We start from the raw sequence: 18217 nt of genomic DNA, 5'->3' as shown, positions 1-18217 counted from the left end.
ATTCTCTGAAGGTTACTAGCCAGACACTTTAGTAAGTTCTAGGCCAAGAAGAAACAACTCCGTGGAGCTGGTTCTCACTTTCCACCCAAGGTTATGTCTGGCCTCCTCATGCACACATGGAAGCATATGCATCTACTCACATGTGAACATGAGACATACACACACATACCTACAGATAACTTTTAAAAAAGAAAACACAGAAGGCTGGTGTGATAAAGACACTTGCTGCACAAACCTGCGCCCTACGTTCAATCTTCAGAACTCATATCAAAGTAGAAGAGAGAACCAATGCCACAAACTTGTTTCTTGACCTCCACGTGTCCGTCATGGCATGTGAACACCAACATATATCAAGTACAGATTGACTTCAGATCAGCCTTCACAGCAAGAGATTTTATTCACTAAGCCATCTTGCCAACCCAAGTTCTTTTAAACCTTACACAAGTGTTTTTATGGAAATAGTTTTACACAAAAATAAACTAAAAGCAAATGAAAGTTAAGATTTCCCTAGTTCTTCCTAAGAATGAAAAAAACTATCCCTTTCTTAAATATTAGCTCTCCAGCATCTAGTAGTTTAAGATGATGCTCATAAAAAGTTCTGTTAACCTAAAAATAAAACACCTCCTAACTGAAATCTGGTCTACTACCCACTCCCCACATGTCTAAAATGAATCATTTTGGCTTAAGTGGTTTGAGCCACATTTTCCCACCGTATCTTTAACACATAAAAATTACATGCACAAAACTAACAAAAATATAGAGCCAAAACAAATCACTTAATGTATTTAGGCCTTTTTATTTTAATAAATAACTTCAGTTAATAGCATTGTCAAAATTAAAAGGCACTTAAAACAAGATTGTGACTAGTTTGAGACAGAGCAAGCACAGTAGGAAAGGCACGTGCAGAAGGTGCACAGTGGTTGAATTGCTGCTGAGGGGCCCTGCCTGGGCCCTGTAGTCCTGCAAGCAGCAGGACAGCTTACAGTATTTGTGAAAAAGGTAAATGTACAGCCAAGGAAAAGAAAAGGTAATGATAAAAAGTCTTAGCCCCAAATTGAAAACAGATACATTAAAGGATTAGAGAAGGTGATAACGGAGCACCAGGAATTAAAGAAAAAAAAAAAAAGTAAAATAAGCTCAACCCAAAAGGTCCCCACTCAGCAATGCTACTAAAATTATGGCCTTTATGTGAATAGTGCTAAGTCAAGGACTTTTTAGCAGAGAAGTTCCCAGTACTTTTATCCAACGTTGGATTTATAAAGAAAAGGCGTTGGAGTTACAGGATCAAGTAACTCACAATGGCACACAGGTTTTAAAGCTAAGTTTTCCTTCCCACCTCTTAGAATTTTTCCAATGGACTTGTAAATCAACTGTGTCAAATTTATTTAAATTGGAAACTGTCAACACACTTGTCTTCCGCATACATCATTGGGAATTCCCGGTGGGCAGCCAGCAGGCTGAAGGAAGCCCGGAGCCGCCAGCAGGACTGTTCTCTGACTCTGTATGATTAGCCATGGCCACTCTGTGAAGCTGAGAATCAGCTATGGTTCAGATGCTGTGGTGCTGCTACTTCAGCTCTGCCCTGCACTGGCACTAGCAGTGTCATTCAATCTAGTAAGAGCTTGATTCCAATGGTCCAGGAGGAAGGGTTAAAAAGGCACATTGTGACCTCAGCTGACAAAGATAAAGATCCTTTCTCAAGTCTTCTGTCAGTCCCTGGCATGGATTATAACATTATTTTCAAAATAATAAAAAATTAAAAATTATACATATTTTACATTTTCCAAACCTGCATGTGAATAAGCCCCTGGCCAGAGCCCCAGACTACCCTGCTGTGACTAAGATGCTGTTGCTGTGAGCTGGGCGTTGCAAAATCCTGAGTAGGGTTCACTTTCCCTCATACTTCGGATTGACCACAGTTGTCACGGCACTCTTGTAAATAGGATTTTCACCCTAAAACAAACACAAATTACTAGTTACTCTCTAAAATCAGTGTTCCAAAACAATATTAAAAGCTGCAGTTGTCTTAAGAAGTCTCTTTCAATATCCAGTGTCAAATAGTGTTTAGACGGCAAAAATAAAACCTGACAGTGGTGAGGACAGCTCTGACCCAGAAGTCTCAGGTATTAGAATACTGTGCTCTGACTCCAGTCCGTCATCCCTAGAGGGCTGCCTCACAAAGGCCTCCACACAGAACCTGTACAGCTGCCACCAGAGAGTCTCTAAAGATCTGGTACCAACTTATGAAAATACTAAAAACCTAACTTACACGCTCTAATGCTTAGAAGTGCTTATTATAGGGTGGCTGGCTTCCATCTAGAGGAGGAGAGGTGCTCCTGAAACCTTCTCGGTTCTATAGAACTGATTTCTGGATATGTCTGCCAGTGTCATCTAAGGCATCGTGCCCATCAAGTCATAATCCAAAAATATGCTTACAATGTTAACTAATATCCGTGCTTCATGAAAATACTATTCTTCAACAGCCTAAGGGTAATGATGCTCACAGTTCTACTCTTGAGTGAGAACCGCTGCAAACTCAGCAAGTGACTCAAAATCACAACAAACATTTCTCAGGATTGAAAAATATACTATGGTGCTTTAAGCAGAATAGCAGCAATCATAATTATATAATCATAAGTTTGCCCTTGAAGAGACTACAGTATAGTATGTAAAGATATGAAATAATGTGATCTGACAGAGTTCAAATTAAAATTATATACATAATATGAAGAGTACTAGAAAAAGGGATTAACATGAGAAGTTTAAAGAACACTTCCATAGGGAAACTGACTACAAAGAAATTACTAAAAAACAAGCACAAGTGCAAATGCCATATCAAGGTAGAGATATATCCACTTCATTTGAAACTGAAAATATGTTCTGAGGTTCTGGGAATGGAGCAGAGACTAGAGGAAGGCAGTGTGGGCTCAGCCCTGAAGCCACAGTCAGCATCTATCTACTAAGATGGCAGCAGCTTTGTAAATACCAGTCAGAACAAGACCACACACCTGATCACTCACTTCCACTCCTCAATTATAACTTTTCTGTGCACAAAGGGTCTGTGGTGGAATGCTGGTTAATTTCTGTCATCTTGACACAAACTAAGGTCTCCTTGGAAGAGTGGATCTTAATTAAGGAATTGCCTCCAACAATCCTGGCCTGTGGACATTTTCTTGATTGCTAATTAGTCAGGAGAGGTGGCTCGGTGTGATGCCACCCCTGGGCAGGTAGGCCTGGGCTGTATACAAAAGGTAGCTGAGTATGCCCTGGAAAGTATACTGTTACACAGCAGGAAGAACTTCTCTGGAGGTCTCTGCCTCAGTCCCTGTCTCCATGTTCCTGCTTTGGTTTCCTCTGATGATGGGCTATACCAGTAAAACAAATAAACCTTTTCATTTCTCAAGTTGCTTTTAAGTCATGGTGTTTAACAAAACAACATAATGCAAACTTTAATCTCAACATAAAGTCATGTGGGGGACCAGCCTCTGGCATGATTGAGTTCGTTACTTGAGGCAGGATGCCCACTGTGAGTAGCATCATTTCCTGAGCTTGAATGCTGCATGAAAGGAGAAAGTGAGTGGAGCCCCAGCATGTCATTGATTTGACCAGGTGCCCCAAGCTCCAACAGCTCAGCTGCTGTGGAGTACTCCACTATGGCAGACTGTACCCTCTAACTGTGAACCTGAGTAAATCTTTTCTCATTAGACTAATGGAAAAAGTAAATAATACAAGATCCATCAACAAACTGACAACAAAACTGCTCACAATCTCAAGATCTCAGCTCAACTGGCTGTTCAGGGCTTACAGCATTCCTCCTTCAGGTAAGAGGTTTCCAACTTCCTGGGTGTGGTGCTAGAACTACCTGATATCAAATATATTAGGCTACTAAACTACTATTTAACTGTCTTTAAGTTAATGCACTTAAAATCTAGTATTTACTGCTTTAAGAATTATAAGAACAAAACACAAAGCAAAATATAAAAGGAGAGAAGCTCAGTATTTACGATCCTGGAGTCTAACGCAGGGTTTATAGAGAAGACACTTACCTTGGGAGAAGCTTGCTTTGCCATACATGCTAACATTTATAGTCACCATGTCAAAGTACAGTCAAACAAAAATTTAACATGCAAGTTAGAGATAAACTCAGTATAGTATGCATTAGGTATCAATTTAAAAGAAGGTAAGCTAAAGTAATTCAGATTAGTTCCATCACTCAGGCACAGTCCCTGCCCCAAGAAGCCAAAGCATATCTGCATCTAAAGTGTAGGCTATCTTTGGAGTGAGTCCCTCTTTGTCTACTATGAACATCTGATAGTGTTGGCTGTAAATTACTAAGGTATATGAGGTACATAATGAAAACTGGGAGGTTTGTAATTCACAGCAGGGAAGGACAGACTTGATAATTTTGTCAGGGTCCCAACAAGGCAGTCTTATATACTCACACAATTACAGTGTCTGCTAATGGTGTAATTAATTGGTGAGAAGCCTTGGTCCCCATATCACAAAAAATGTTTTTATATGATTTTTTTCTGATAGTTTTACTATAACATTAAGATAACATCTTGGGAAAATCTATAGCCATAAATTTTCTTAGGTTTCAATAATATATAAATAAATTTTAAGAAACCTTTGCTTTTTTAATTGTATGAAATGCTTATTCTAGCTGAAGGTATATGATAGCCAAAAATTAAGTCAAGAATACAAACATTAAGTATTAAATAGTAACTACTGATTAATATTATTCAAAGTGTTATTAAATGTACAGGAAGGGCAAATAATTTACCTCAGGAAAAAAAAGTGAAAATTCTGTTGTGAGAAGTAACTATATGAAATTATTACCTGCTTGTGTCCACAAAGAAAATAAATAAAATCCCAGAAATTTCACTAATCAATTTTTCTATAAAAAGTAAGTTCTGTAAAGTATCAGATGAGAGTGAAAGAATACATCAAGTCTCACACACAAGTGAGTTTAACAATAACTTTCTACCAACAAACTAGCCTTAAATAAAAACTTTTTAGCAGTAAGAGAGATACAGCAAGTCATGATTTCTAGTATTGCTGCTACTTCCTGTGTCCTTTAAAAATATAAAACATTCCCTTACTTGCAAGTCTTTTTTTTGACGGATTTACTGATTAAGTGATTATACATCCTGCAGCCCTTCAATTTTGCTTTCCAAGTTCCATAACAGAGTAAGCAAGCATAACGGCAGTGCTGAGTTCTGTGTAGTAGGAAAGTGATTCTCCCATCATGTTTGCCCAAGACAGTAGCCATGAGCTTTTTTTTCTCCCTAGGTGTTTGTACCCAGAATTGTGACTCTGAGACTTATTTATGAATAAGGCCATAAGCTTGTGCTTGTTCCTCAATTAGCTCATAACTTATATAGCCCATTTATTCTAGCCTGAGTTCAGCTACATGGCTGGTTTCTTCTCAGTTTCATGCATCTTACTTCCACAGAGTTTAGAGTGAATCTCTTGCTCTTGGCTCTTTCCCAGAATCTGACCCCACCCCCACTCTCTCTGCCGAATATCCCACCTTCTATTTCCTGCCTCAGCTAATAGGCAAACATCATTTTATTGACAGGTGACACTTCCACACAGTGTGTAAGAGATTCTCTCTACACAACATATTACCCCAAATCACAACACATGTCAAAATGGGCAGCTCTGTAAAGTGTTCTATTTCTTCCTAACCAGGTAACGCTCTCCTAAAGAATGTGATTGCGAACCTGATAATGGGTCCAGGGCAGAGGATACGGGCATAAGTGTTGGAATCCCACAGTCTGGACTTAAATCTCATTTCACTAACTAGCTGTGTGAACTTTGTTTCTCTGCCTCAGTCTTCTCTTTTATAAAACAAGAATAAAGACAGTCCCCACTATTCTCACAAATAACAAAAAATACAGGATACTGAGAACCATTCCTGAAACATAAGGGGACCCTGTAGCTATTGCCACATTGTCTCTGTTGACATAAAATGGAGATAAGAAAACATGAATTCTCCTAGGTTCTTCCAATCCACAAGAAAATAATTTGGTGCTGGTCAATGTAATCAGCCTTTTTTATGGACGTTTTAAGAGAGGCAAAAACCTCTGTGAATTCAAGACTAGCCTAGTCTGCACAGCAAGATCCAAGATAGCCAGGGCATCTTACTTCCACAGAGTTTAGAGTGAATCTCTTGCTCTTGGCTCTTTCCCAGAATCTGCCCCACCTCCACTCTCTCTGCCAGATATCCCACCTTCTATTTCCTGCCTCAGCTAATAGGCAAACATCATTTTATTGACAGGTGAGGCTTCCACCTTCTCTCAAGCAAAAAAAGAAAAAGAGAGAAAGAAAGAAAGAGAGAGAGGGGAGGGAGAGAAAGAAAGAAAGGAAGGAAGGAAGGGAGGGAGGGAGGAAGAGAGAAATAAAATAAAAATAAGCATCAAAACATTTCAGTTTCAAACTTGAAAGTCAGAACTAGTAAGAAACACAATGGTATTCTGCTTCTCAGTGGAATTCCCACATAATCAAGAACGAAAAAGTCTCAGAATCTTTCTAGAATGGGTAAAATGAACTGTAACTGTGAACAGTACAAACTGCACTACAGTCCTTTACCCTTGGTTTTGCCATTTTGATTTCACACTCAATTTCACTATTCAATTCAGAGAGTAATTCATTATGTACTATGACCTCTGAAATAGGACTACATCAGAGATTGCGTAGTAGACTGCAGCCCAGCTGTCAGTTAAAATCCTCCCTGCTGAAGACTTAAGAGGAGCCTCAGGCAGGTAAGCAAGCTCAGGGCTGCTCTACTTACTAAGCAGTTCTAGGGTAGACTGGGGCTGCCTGACTGCAAAGCTTTCTTTTCTCTCCAACACAGGGGCAGCTTCTATACCTTATTATTTGGTAAAGTCCTTCCAAGCACTAAGTTAACATATGAGAAAAGCCACACATAGCCATAAAAATAAAGCCAAACAAACAAACAAACAAACAAAAGCAGTGGTGTTGAGAAACACACACGGTGCAGTAAAAAGAGAGAGACAGAAATTCACATGCAAGGATAGAAAGTGAAAAGAAATACGAACGGAAACTCAGAGACCAGCTTTACGTCCATAGTTTGGATTCTTGAAATTATTAATAGGACTCTTGTAAATCGGATTTTCTTGCTAAAGTAAAAGAAATAGTTTCTAGTGATTTCATCAGAAAGAAAATTGATATACATAGTGTACTGACACTATAAACTGGAATTCTAATTCTATACTTCTAAAATTTCTAAATTAAAAAAAAAACAAAAAAATCAACCTAACTATAGTTGTGTCAAAATGTGAATCTATAAGGGCCAACATTTAACCAACCACCTGACTCTATTCTGAAACCACTGATCAGCACATACCAGTCAAAGCGTGTTTTTCTACTAAACAAGGCTTTACAGAGATGCAATCTGAAGAGAGTAAAATATACCTTAAGTTCAGGCTGAGTATTTCCAAATGCACAAACACACCTAGAACTCATCTAAGAAGGCCTGTTGTAACCCCACCTTCTAGTTAGTCCTCCCCTCATTCTAGCCTTAGAAATACCAATTTGGTTGTATATTCCAGAAACCGTATAAAAAGAATCGTAATGAATGTATGGAGGGGAAGAGGAGCTCTTTCTGTAGTATGGCCTGAGACATTGGTGATGTCATTTAAGATTCTATTTTATATTATACAAATGAGCTGAGGAGAATATTTAGAATCTGACCTACTAAAGAACTAAAGCACATTGGCCACTATATACAAAAAATATCATATCTCCCTAAATTATTAATTGAATAGAAGGCTTCTTGTTTTCAGCAAATACAACTTCTTTGAATTTTGAACTTTGGGAGAAATAAAATATTTAAAGAGGACTTTAAAGGCAGCCTCACCATTAATAAGTTACATTTACTTCAGGAATCATCCTACGGCTCTCAGTAGATGTTTTCATAACTTACCGTGTCCCACTTGGCATTCATTTTCTCCTTTTCAAATTTAGCAAATTCCCTTCTGTCATGAATTATCATTAAAAGTTTCCAAATCAGCAGCAAGGCAAGGCCAATAAGAACAATTCCAGCAACCACGCCTGCTACAATTGGGATGATGTCGGGACCAGTAGGACAGTCTACAAATGAAAAGGTTAATCATGAGCATAAAAAGACTGAGTATATACAAAGTTCACATGACCACAAAGAGTTGGATGGGATCTCATAAAATTAATAGTGCTGAAAACTCAAGAGACTGCACTGTCCCAAAAACCTATTTAAAAGCTACTAAGTTCCAGGCCAGGTGTGGTGACATATACCTTTAATCTCAAAATGGATCTCTATGAGTTTGAGGTCAGCCTGACCTACAAAGTGAGCTCCAGACAAGGTAAGACCCTGGCTCAAACAAACAAACAAAGCTACTAGATTCTAACAAGGGAGCTTATAAGATAGTAGGAAATATGATCAGTAGGTTATTTATTTGGGGGTTATAGATTTCTTTTGCTAAAAGACTGAAAAATGCTTTAAAAAATCATAATAGCATCGAAAATAATGAAGAGCTTATATATAATTAAAAATATTCTGTTCAAGATTATAAAGTACTAAGCAATGATAAAAGACAGTAGTAAAGATGACTGGCAGCCAGACATGGTAGTATAGGTCAGCATTCAAGTGGCAGAGGCTGCAAGACTGCCACAACTTGGAAGTCAGCCAATCTAGGTTGTTAGTTCCAATCTGGCCAAGGGCTGCATGGCAAGACTGTCCTCAAGCAAATGAAAATGACTGGGGTAATTAGAGAAACCCATGGCACATGAAAAAAAATCCCTCGAGCTTCCCTCCCCCCATATACTAAATTAACTAAATTTTAAAAAACTAGTATTTTGTCAAGATGCATTTTCCCCAATTTGATCTGTAATCTATTGCCATGTCAACCAAAGTCTCATCATTAATACTGTAGAAAGAAATCAGGAAGCCACTATCCATTGCAACACCCTGGTTTCACTGCACAACACCACAAAAACAGCAACAAAGCCCCTGTGTTCAAAAAATGCTAAGGTAATGGGAAGACACAGGGGCACACATAACAGTGTTCACAGCTCCTGTCTGGTGCTGCAGAACAATGCAGAGACCACAAGAGGGCTCAGTGGGTAAAGGCACTTGCTAACACAACTGACCACGTGTGTTTGATGTTCAGGAAGACAGAAACAACTCCACAAAGTTGTCTTCTCCTTTTTAAAACAGTAAAAGCATTTGTTAAAAAAAAAAAAAAAGTAAAAGTTGGAGCATTTCCTGTAACACTGAACAGATGTGTTCACACCAAAAACCTGATAAAGTGACAAGGAAGGCTACAAGGAAAACAAAAGGGAAATGTGCTTGATTTCTGGCAAGCTGAACAAATTCAACATTAATAATATGTTTAGGATACCTTCTCCCAGTTCTTAAAGCAGAATCAAGCTCAGATTTAAATATCACCAACAATATAGCTTGGGTTGCATTTACTTAAAACTTGACTCCTTCCTTAGTTGTTATATAATTAGCCAAATTCTACTTTACACTATGAGAAGAAAATATCCCAATATAAACCTAATATAAATAGTAAGATAAGAATACAAGCTGTTTCTGCCACCAGAGTCCCAGCAATGACCCGGAATAGAGGCAAGGCATCATAAGAAACAATGCTAGGCATCTTCTGACTTCTACCTGGAGTCTCCACAACATGCACGATAGCTTCATTGTTGCCATTTACTGAATAAGTGAAATAGAACCAGCAGTCATCAATGTCCTTCTCCTTGCAGTGGGTCACAGGATCGACCTGCACTGGCTGGGGCAACTTCTCTCTGCTTTCTACCTTGGTGAGATTGAAGTGGGAGCACTCCAGTGCACACGTGTCTTTCTTTTCTCCTTTATTGAAGGCTCTGCACTGAACACATTCTCTAAGACAGAAATTGTTACACTTAGCATATATTAAGACGAATTTTGTTTAGAATATTTCATGTGCTAAACTAATGGCCATACCAATCTAAGGGCAATATAAATCCAGAGGAAATAAAGAGGCAGTATGTTCCACATGAGATTCTGGTTTCCAGCAGCCTCAGCCAAGTCACTGCCACTAAGGCCAGCAACACTCTGGCTGGCAAACCGGCAGTCAAAAAATAAAGGAGTAGGTAATGAATTCTCCAGACCCACCTTGGACTAAGTCCATTGGTGGTGGCAAAGCACCCAGGAAGCCTCTGGCTCCAGAAGCTGCCTGAAGCATGTGCCCTCCACTGGAGGAATAAGGAACTTCAGTAAAGGCCAGTGCCTATTGAGCCTAGTAACACCAGGCCTTATCAAGAGTTCATCCAACATCTGATTCACAAACCCTACTTCCTAGTCAGCTACGAGGAACAGCTCACTTCTAGTACAGGCCCTGCATCCACAGCACAGCTATGGGTGCTGCACAGATGCCAGTTAGGCCTACATAGTGGATCCTTTTTGTAAAGACACCAGCATGTCCATGACAAACCTCTAATAGGTATGTCCAAGACCAACAACTAGCACACTGCAGACCTGGGGGATACACATTAAAATCTATTCTAAGCCGTTGGTGGTAGCCCACGCACATACATACATACATACATACATACATACATACATACATACACATGCATGCATATACATCTCCACAACACAAAATTAAGATATAGGTAATAAAACTGGACCTATATTACATTAAATATGTAACATAAAGCCACGACTTAAGCAGTATCGATGTAGTAATTTACCAAGGAGAATAACCTTCCATTCTCCTGAAGCAAAAGATAGCAAATGGACTACAGTATATACCTCTATGACAGAGCTCAGAGTTCTATCTCTACCACTAAACTTTAAAAACAAAAGACAGTAGTGCCAATTAGCAGCATAGACTTATTATACAGTGACTTCAGATTAAAAACAACAACAAAACCAGCACAACTCTCATGGCACACTTCATTCTTACACAATTATTAAGAATTTTTAGGACATAAAAAATGCTATATAAAAGGCAGCAAATAGCTGGGCAGTGTTGGCGTATACCTTTAGTCCCAGCACTTGGGAGGCAGAGGCAGGCAATTTCTGAGTTCGAGGCCAGCCTGGTCTACAGAGTGAGTTCCAGGACAGCCAGGGCTACACAGAGATACCCTGTCTAGAAAAAACAAAAACCAACCAACCAAAAAAAGGCAGCAAGTATTCTTTTTGAAATGTACTCTATCAGCACTCTCCTCTGGCTGAGTGGTATAACATAGATACTGGAGTCAGTAAAGTGAATGTGACTATGTGAAGCACTTATGCAGTACTTACTTATGCTCTGCACAGACACCAAGGCAGGTCTGACATGTCTCACAAGTTGGCCCTTGAAACTTGGGATCTGTGCACTTACAAGCGCCACATTCACAGATACCCCGGCCATTGCAGATCTGACCATTTATCGCTACACACGGACTAGTGTCCAAAGAACAGTCGCATGCACTGCCAGTGTAATTGGGATAGCATTCACAGACGCGACACCTGCACACACCATTCCCTGCAACGAAAAAGACCATTTCTCAAAACAACGGTAAAATGTATCATCACAGCAATTCTTCACAAATTAAAAACAAGCCACAACACAGAAGAAAGCAGATATAATAGCCTGCCCTAACCCCTTCCCCTTTCTGTGTACTAACCCAGAGACTCTTCGCATATCTGATCTCATCAGAGGAACTGTGTGTGCAGCTACTGCTGGGGCTTACTCACCGCCACAAATTAAGCCATTAGACCTATCACAGTTGAAGTTATCACACTCGCAGAATTTGCCAGAGTAAATTTCATTTGTATTATCTCTCTTCCTACACACACACTGTCCACAGACACATTCTCCATTGTTACTGCAGATTTCTGAACTGTTCTCTTTCCTGCAGTAAGCGTCCATGTCTTCACTGTTCACTTCATCTGTGCTACATTCACAGTGCCTCCCGACACGCCCCTCATTGCACCTGCAGAAAGACCCAAACACAGACACATAAAACAAGAAATGTAACAATTTCCAAACATTAGCAAAGTATCAGGTAGGGATGCTCACTCCACATGTACATGTGAGACACGAGAGAAGTTCTCTGTGTTTATACATACACACATGTAGTAGCAACTCAAGTTCTTATAGAATATACAGGGGCCTTGGGGAAAATTTACCTTTAGCAAGGAATCATTCTGAGCAAAATGAAAACATACTCCAGCAACAAACAACAAAACTGGAAAAATAGACTAGGCTGACTTTGACCTTGGAGGTCTGCCTGCCTTAGCTACCAAGTGCAGGGGAGTAAAGGCATGTGTCACTTTGCTGGGCTAGATTCTCAAATATATTCAATTATATTACTGTTACAGAATACCTGCCACTAAATTTGAAGCAAGGGTCTGTTAACATAAAAAATAACAATAAATGCAATCCCAAAAGTTGAAAAATATATTGGGTACACAAACTGAAAATAGTACTAGCCTTAGCTAAGAGTAAATTTACTGCACAGGTCTAGACTTCTTAAATTTCCTACATATCTTAGGAGCATGTTCTTAGCCACTGAATAAACTGATTTTGCATATGCTAAACAAAAAGAAGGCAAAGAATTTTCAAAAAAATCTTTTTTGATAAAATGCTGTTTTAAAAAAAGGGAAATCTTAATGTCTCAAGTTAAATATAACAGAAAAAATATAATTACTTATAATGGGCAATTAATGGTAAACATAGCTATTCATTTTTCTTTGGGCCAATAAACAAAACCACAGTGATGTGAGACTAACATTTAGATTAAAAGGTTCTATTATTTTAAAGAAAAGGCTGTATTACAAACAGTTTAATTTTTAATATAAAAAGTAGCCAAGAGGACTGGTGAAATGGCTGAAAGGGTAAAGGTTATTTGTCACCAAACCTGACAGCCTAAGTTCAATTCCTAGGATTCACATGGTAGACAGAGAACCAACATTTGCAACTGTTCTCACCAAGACAGTAAGATATATATATACACACACACACACACACACAGAGAGAGAGAGAGAGAGAGAGAGAGAGAGAGAGAGAGAGAGAAATGTAAACTTTAAGTGCTATTTTATTTTTATCCCAGAAATACAAATTAATGCTGGACATGGTAAACATTTTTCTTGTTAACTAAGTTACAGATAAACTGTCATGAACACTGGAGTAGTGGGTTCTGCCTATAACCCAAGTACTGAGGCAGTCAACTGTACTGCCCAAGTACTGGGGTCATCCAAAGTAAAACAAAATTTAAAAAGTCACCACTGACAGTTTGTACAAAAAAATGTTTCTATCTACCATTTTTTTTTCTTTTCAATGTTGGGAACTAGAAGTGCCATTAAGAGAACAAAGCCCAAAGGTTGCCCTGAGAGACTGTGGACACACTGCTTATACCTAGCTAAAAGCTTAAGAACTGAGAGATCCTTAGGAGAACGTGAGTGAGTGACTGGAGCAAAGGATTTATGTCTTTATTTTATACTGGTTTCCCAGATAAAGATGTCTATACTGTCTGCCCCACTGCAGCAAGGCTGCACTTACCTGCAGGCTCCACACTCAAATGTCCCATTTCCCTCATGGCACTTGGGACTTGCTGGGATGCCATGGCTTTGGCAATTGCACTTACAGATGAACTGAAGAACGACCTCTACTTCTTCAGTGAAGCCCAGAGGTTTAATTTTAATGGTTTCCGATTCCTTATTTGGACATTTATTAGCAGTTATGCTAATTTCAAATTGAACCTTAAAGGAAAAAAGATTAGATTAATAAATTTAGCAATAAACATTCAAATGCTAGTGTTTTAACTGCTAAGCCACCTCTCCAGCCCCAAATTTGTATGGATGGTTTTCTTTGTCACAAAAAATGGTCATACAACATACCTCATCTCCAATGGAAATGTTGGAACACTTTCGTCCATTTTCTCCTGTCCCATTCACCCCATTCTTGCAGTAGGATTTGTAATTTATTGTTACTCCATCTGGCAGTTTGCTATTTTCCAGAATAACTTCTGAAGAAAGGGACTAAAAAAGAAAGACTAACCATGAACAGGGAAGTAAAATAAAATATGACTTGAACACACTCAGACAACAATGGATAAAAAGGGCTGTTATGAAAACACTATCATTTCAATGCAATTCAATCCAAATAGGTGTTAGAAAATCTAGAATAGCCAACTCTAAAAAAGGTCCAATCTTCAAAATAATGTATACAATATGAAAGTATTTGCTTTTTATTAATCAGTAAAATGCTAATGATCTCATAACACAAAGGTCTGATTATGAGGAATCCTAAGAACACAGAACAGATATCTGCTTCCCCCTGTGTCACAACAGCTCCCCAAAACTGTCCTCTGGCCTCCTTCCTTCTGGCCAGAGACCAGAGCAACAGAGTAAATAAATTTACTTGGGACCACTGTCATCTTGCTCACTTCCTAAACACCCTTCTAGAGCCTGGAGCACTGGAGCTTAGCTCAATGGGACAACACTGTCTAGCAGCCATGAGGTCCTCAGCTTTTCTCAGCACCAACAAAAAATAAAATATGTGGAGAGCTGACAAGGAAGAGTCCAGGCAGTGCTTATTTAAAAGAGCAGACATCTCAGGACAGAGGTAGTTAGGTATAAGCCATCTCTCATCATTCACACCTGTGGTGGTTTGAATAAGCTTGGCTAATGGGAAATGGCATTATTAAGAGGTGTGGCCTTGTTGGAGGAAGTATGTAACTGTGAGGGCCGGCTTTCAAATCCTATACTCAGGCTCAATCCTATGCAGAAAAGACCTTCCTCTTAGTTGCCCATGAGATGGTCTCTCTTGGCTGCAGTCAGATCAAGATGCAGAACTCTTGGCTCCTCCAGCACCATGTCTGCCTGCACACTGCCATGCTTCCTGCCATGATGATAATGGGCTGAACCTCTGAAAGTGTAAACCAGCACCAATTAAATGTTTTCCTTTGTAAAAGTTGCCTTGGTCATGGTGTCTCTTCACAGCAATGGAAACTCTTACTAAGACAACATCCCTACAAGGATAGCAGTGAGGAAAACAATCTGCCAAGAGAGAGGCTGGAATTGGGAGGATGGAAAACAAGTAGAATCTTGTCTTTAACTCCTATAAGTCAAAATCTTTCCAAAATGTCTTGGAACCTTAAGCATGTGTAGAAATCAATGTGAAGTTCAAAGCCAGGCATGACATAGCATACCTGGGTGGTGGAGGCAAAGACATCACAAGTTCAGATCCTTGGAAATACCGAGAAGTCAAGACAGCCTGGGCCATATGATATAGTCTCAAAAAATACCAGGGCTAGCAAGATGGATCAGAGTGTGAAAGAAACTTGCCACCAGCCTCACAACCGGAGTTTGATCCCAAATCCACATGGTAGGAGAGAACTAACTCCCACAAATTGTCTTATAATACATACATCATGGCGTGCGTGTGCTCCCTCCCTCCCTCCCCCCCTCAGTTAAAAAATAGTTTTTAATCTAAATTAACATACCAAAGATATAGAAAATGGTATATATAGTACAAAACAGTCTCCATGACATTGCAAGTGCCTGTGGGTCATTTTAAATGATCACTGGGCTGGTGCTTACTGGGAATCATTACATGCATTCTGCAGAGAATTCTGATGTAGTTTCAGTTCCTGAGTGATATTGCTATGTATGTATATTCATGACAGTGTGTAACTACTACTGAAAACAGAAAAGTGTGTCCTCTGAGTCTCTTGCGAAAAAGGAGAAAAGTAAAATATGTCAGGCATCATTCATCAAAATAGGTAAAGCTAGCCAGATGCACACCTTTCATCCCAGTACTTAAGAGGCAGACGCAGGGAGATCTCTGTGTGTTCAAAGCCAGCTTGGTCTACATACTGAATTCTAAGACTGCCAGGGCAACATAAAAAACCATCTCCAAAAGGAAAAAAAAATAATAAAAAAAAAGATGGACTAATAAAGGTGACTTTAGGGAAGAAAAAGAAGATTTAAAAAAAGCCCTGTATACATCAAAATGTCAGTTGTGTTCCAACTAGGAGATATATGGCCAAATGACACATAAACAAGAGCTTGGAAATTATGCATATGCCTTTATGCAAATATTACTGCTTTGCTTAAATTGTGCTTTCAAAGACTAAAATGATATCAAGTTTTTCCTCCAGACATGGAATTTAAATTCACATTTTGCATTGTTTCTTCAGCTTGCTGAAATGTATACAAAGGGTGTTTTATTTAAGGCATGGCATGAAGCTGACAGCATTTAAAGCACACTCACATTGTAGGCATCAATGATCAGTTGGATCACATTACTAGAGTTTCCAGAGAGTGTGCCCACTGCTGACTTAGGAATCAAATTCTTCAATTCCTGAAATTAAATATGTAAAACATTAATATTACTTTTTCAACCAATTAAAATCCATTGAAAAGTAATAAGCATTTTGTCACTTCATTTCCTAAGTATCTTTCAAAGGCCAACTTAAAATAACAATTCTAATAATACACAACTAAAATGAACATAAATGACGTTTGTCAAATTCAGTCTAGCTACTGAACATAAATGCCTCATGGCATTTTCTTACATTCTGAATACATAATTCAGCTACTAATGACTAATCAATAGGAAAGATATAGAAATTTCATTCTTTTTATTACCTTGTAAACAGGCTGGAACTCTTCTGTAACTGCAAAAATTGTCTGAATATTATTTTCACTTAGTTTCTGAACAAGGTGAGCAATTGAAGGATAATCCTAAGGAATCAAGTAATACAATTTAGCATATAAATACATTGTAATCAATGATGAGGCTTTGTTTATCTTGTTGGATCTCACTCTATAGTCCATGTTTATTCTGAATTGCTAACATTACAGTATTTGAGTCGATAAGCATTCATAATCAGATCACTCATACAAGACTGTTTTCAAGAAAGAATATCAAATGCAAATAATTGCTAAACTGGGTCATGTGTTTCTCTTTTATATGTTTAAGAACTTCCTAATTTTAAGGCATTTTATATAATTTATTTTTATGTTCATTGGTGTTTTATCTGCAAGAGTATCAGAAGTCCTGGAATGAGATAGTTACAGAAAGGTGCGAGCAGCCATGTGGCTGCTGGGAATTGAACCCAGGTCCTCTGGCAGAGCTACCAAGCGCTCTTAACTACTGAACATCTCTCTAGTCCCATTTTAAGAGGTTTTAAAAGTAAGACAATCTATGCATTTTAAATGTGAGGACTGTGAAATTAAGGAACCAGAACTAACGACTCCTATCACCTAGCACTAGATTAAGATTTTCCAATTCTGGATTTCTTCTAGAACATGAGTGATTTGCCTATATTTGCTTTCAATAAAAGCCAGAGTGTGTATTTTTAAGTCATAAGATAAAGAGGATAAGCCTAGTTAAAAATTGCACATTTAGAAATATGACCAACAAGGCTGACAAATGATGTATGCAAGTAAAGAACCAGATGGAGGTCAGCATTCCACACCCAGACAGAACAGCACCTTGCCAGAGCTTTACAAGCAGCAATGCAGCTCTCCCGGCCATCATCAGGGCCCACACTTACCAACACAAGAAAGCTGCAAATCCTACCCTCCCACATGCTCAGAATTACACACCAAACTCACTCACTAGGCAGGCCTAAGTACTTACATAGTAATGGCTCATTGTATATACATTATTTTCCAGGTGACATTGTCCATCATTGGGTAAAACAATACCACCAAGTTTCCCATCTCCAGCAAAGTGAAACCCAGCATCCGTGGAAAACACCAGCAGTCGTGTTACATTCCTCCAGCCAATCAGCGACTTTAAAAGAAAGAGGTCAACTGCAGACACTGCCCACAATAACTCAACATAAATGCTTTCAGGTTGACAAGCTGCATCTGCACTTTTAACCTAATTCTGTATCACTGTCTTTCATGTCCCAGTGCTAATGTTGCTCTCAGTGCAGAGACAGTCCTTCAGAACTTTATAGCTTCTTCATGCTGGCCTCAATTCAGTCTGATTTTTAGTAGAGGTAGTGAGTATATGATGAATCCATGAAGAGACTCCGTCTATACCTGCTATTACCCACATCCTGGCTCCTGTTCCTACCCACACTTCTGTATACCCCTGCTACCTACTAACTTTATTAGCTCTCTTTCACACAATGTTTTACACCTTTTTGAAACAGCCATTTATGCAATCCATGCTAGCCTCAAACCTACTCTGTAGTTAAGGATGGCCTTGAACTTTTA

At 38.9% G+C, this 18217-nt stretch overlaps 1 protein-coding gene across 1 annotated transcript in view; it reads right to left on the bottom strand.

The window, feature by feature from the left end:
• Window positions 1–776: 776 nt before the first annotated feature.
• Window positions 777–18217, bottom strand: part of Itgb1 (integrin subunit beta 1) — a 48908-nt gene continuing 31467 nt past the window's right edge. Inside the window, exons 7-16 of the mRNA XM_031341887.1 lie at window positions 17631–17786; window positions 16634–16729; window positions 16257–16346; window positions 13880–14020; window positions 13542–13741; window positions 11735–11973; window positions 11300–11522; window positions 9680–9912; window positions 7952–8118; window positions 777–1953 (exon numbers count right to left, since the gene is read on the bottom strand). Coding sequence (XP_031197747.1) covers window positions 1888–1953; window positions 7952–8118; window positions 9680–9912; window positions 11300–11522; window positions 11735–11973; window positions 13542–13741; window positions 13880–14020; window positions 16257–16346; window positions 16634–16729; window positions 17631–17786 — 1611 coding nt within the window. The 3' untranslated portion in view covers window positions 777–1887. The remainder of the gene's footprint in view (window positions 1954–7951; window positions 8119–9679; window positions 9913–11299; window positions 11523–11734; window positions 11974–13541; window positions 13742–13879; window positions 14021–16256; window positions 16347–16633; window positions 16730–17630; window positions 17787–18217) is intronic.

This window comes from Mastomys coucha, unplaced genomic scaffold (genome assembly GCF_008632895.1).
Source record: "Mastomys coucha isolate ucsf_1 unplaced genomic scaffold, UCSF_Mcou_1 pScaffold22, whole genome shotgun sequence".
NCBI lineage: Eukaryota > Metazoa > Chordata > Mammalia > Rodentia > Muridae > Mastomys > Mastomys coucha.
Note: the sequence above shows the minus strand (reverse complement) of the source record. Positions and strands in the feature narration are given on the sequence as shown.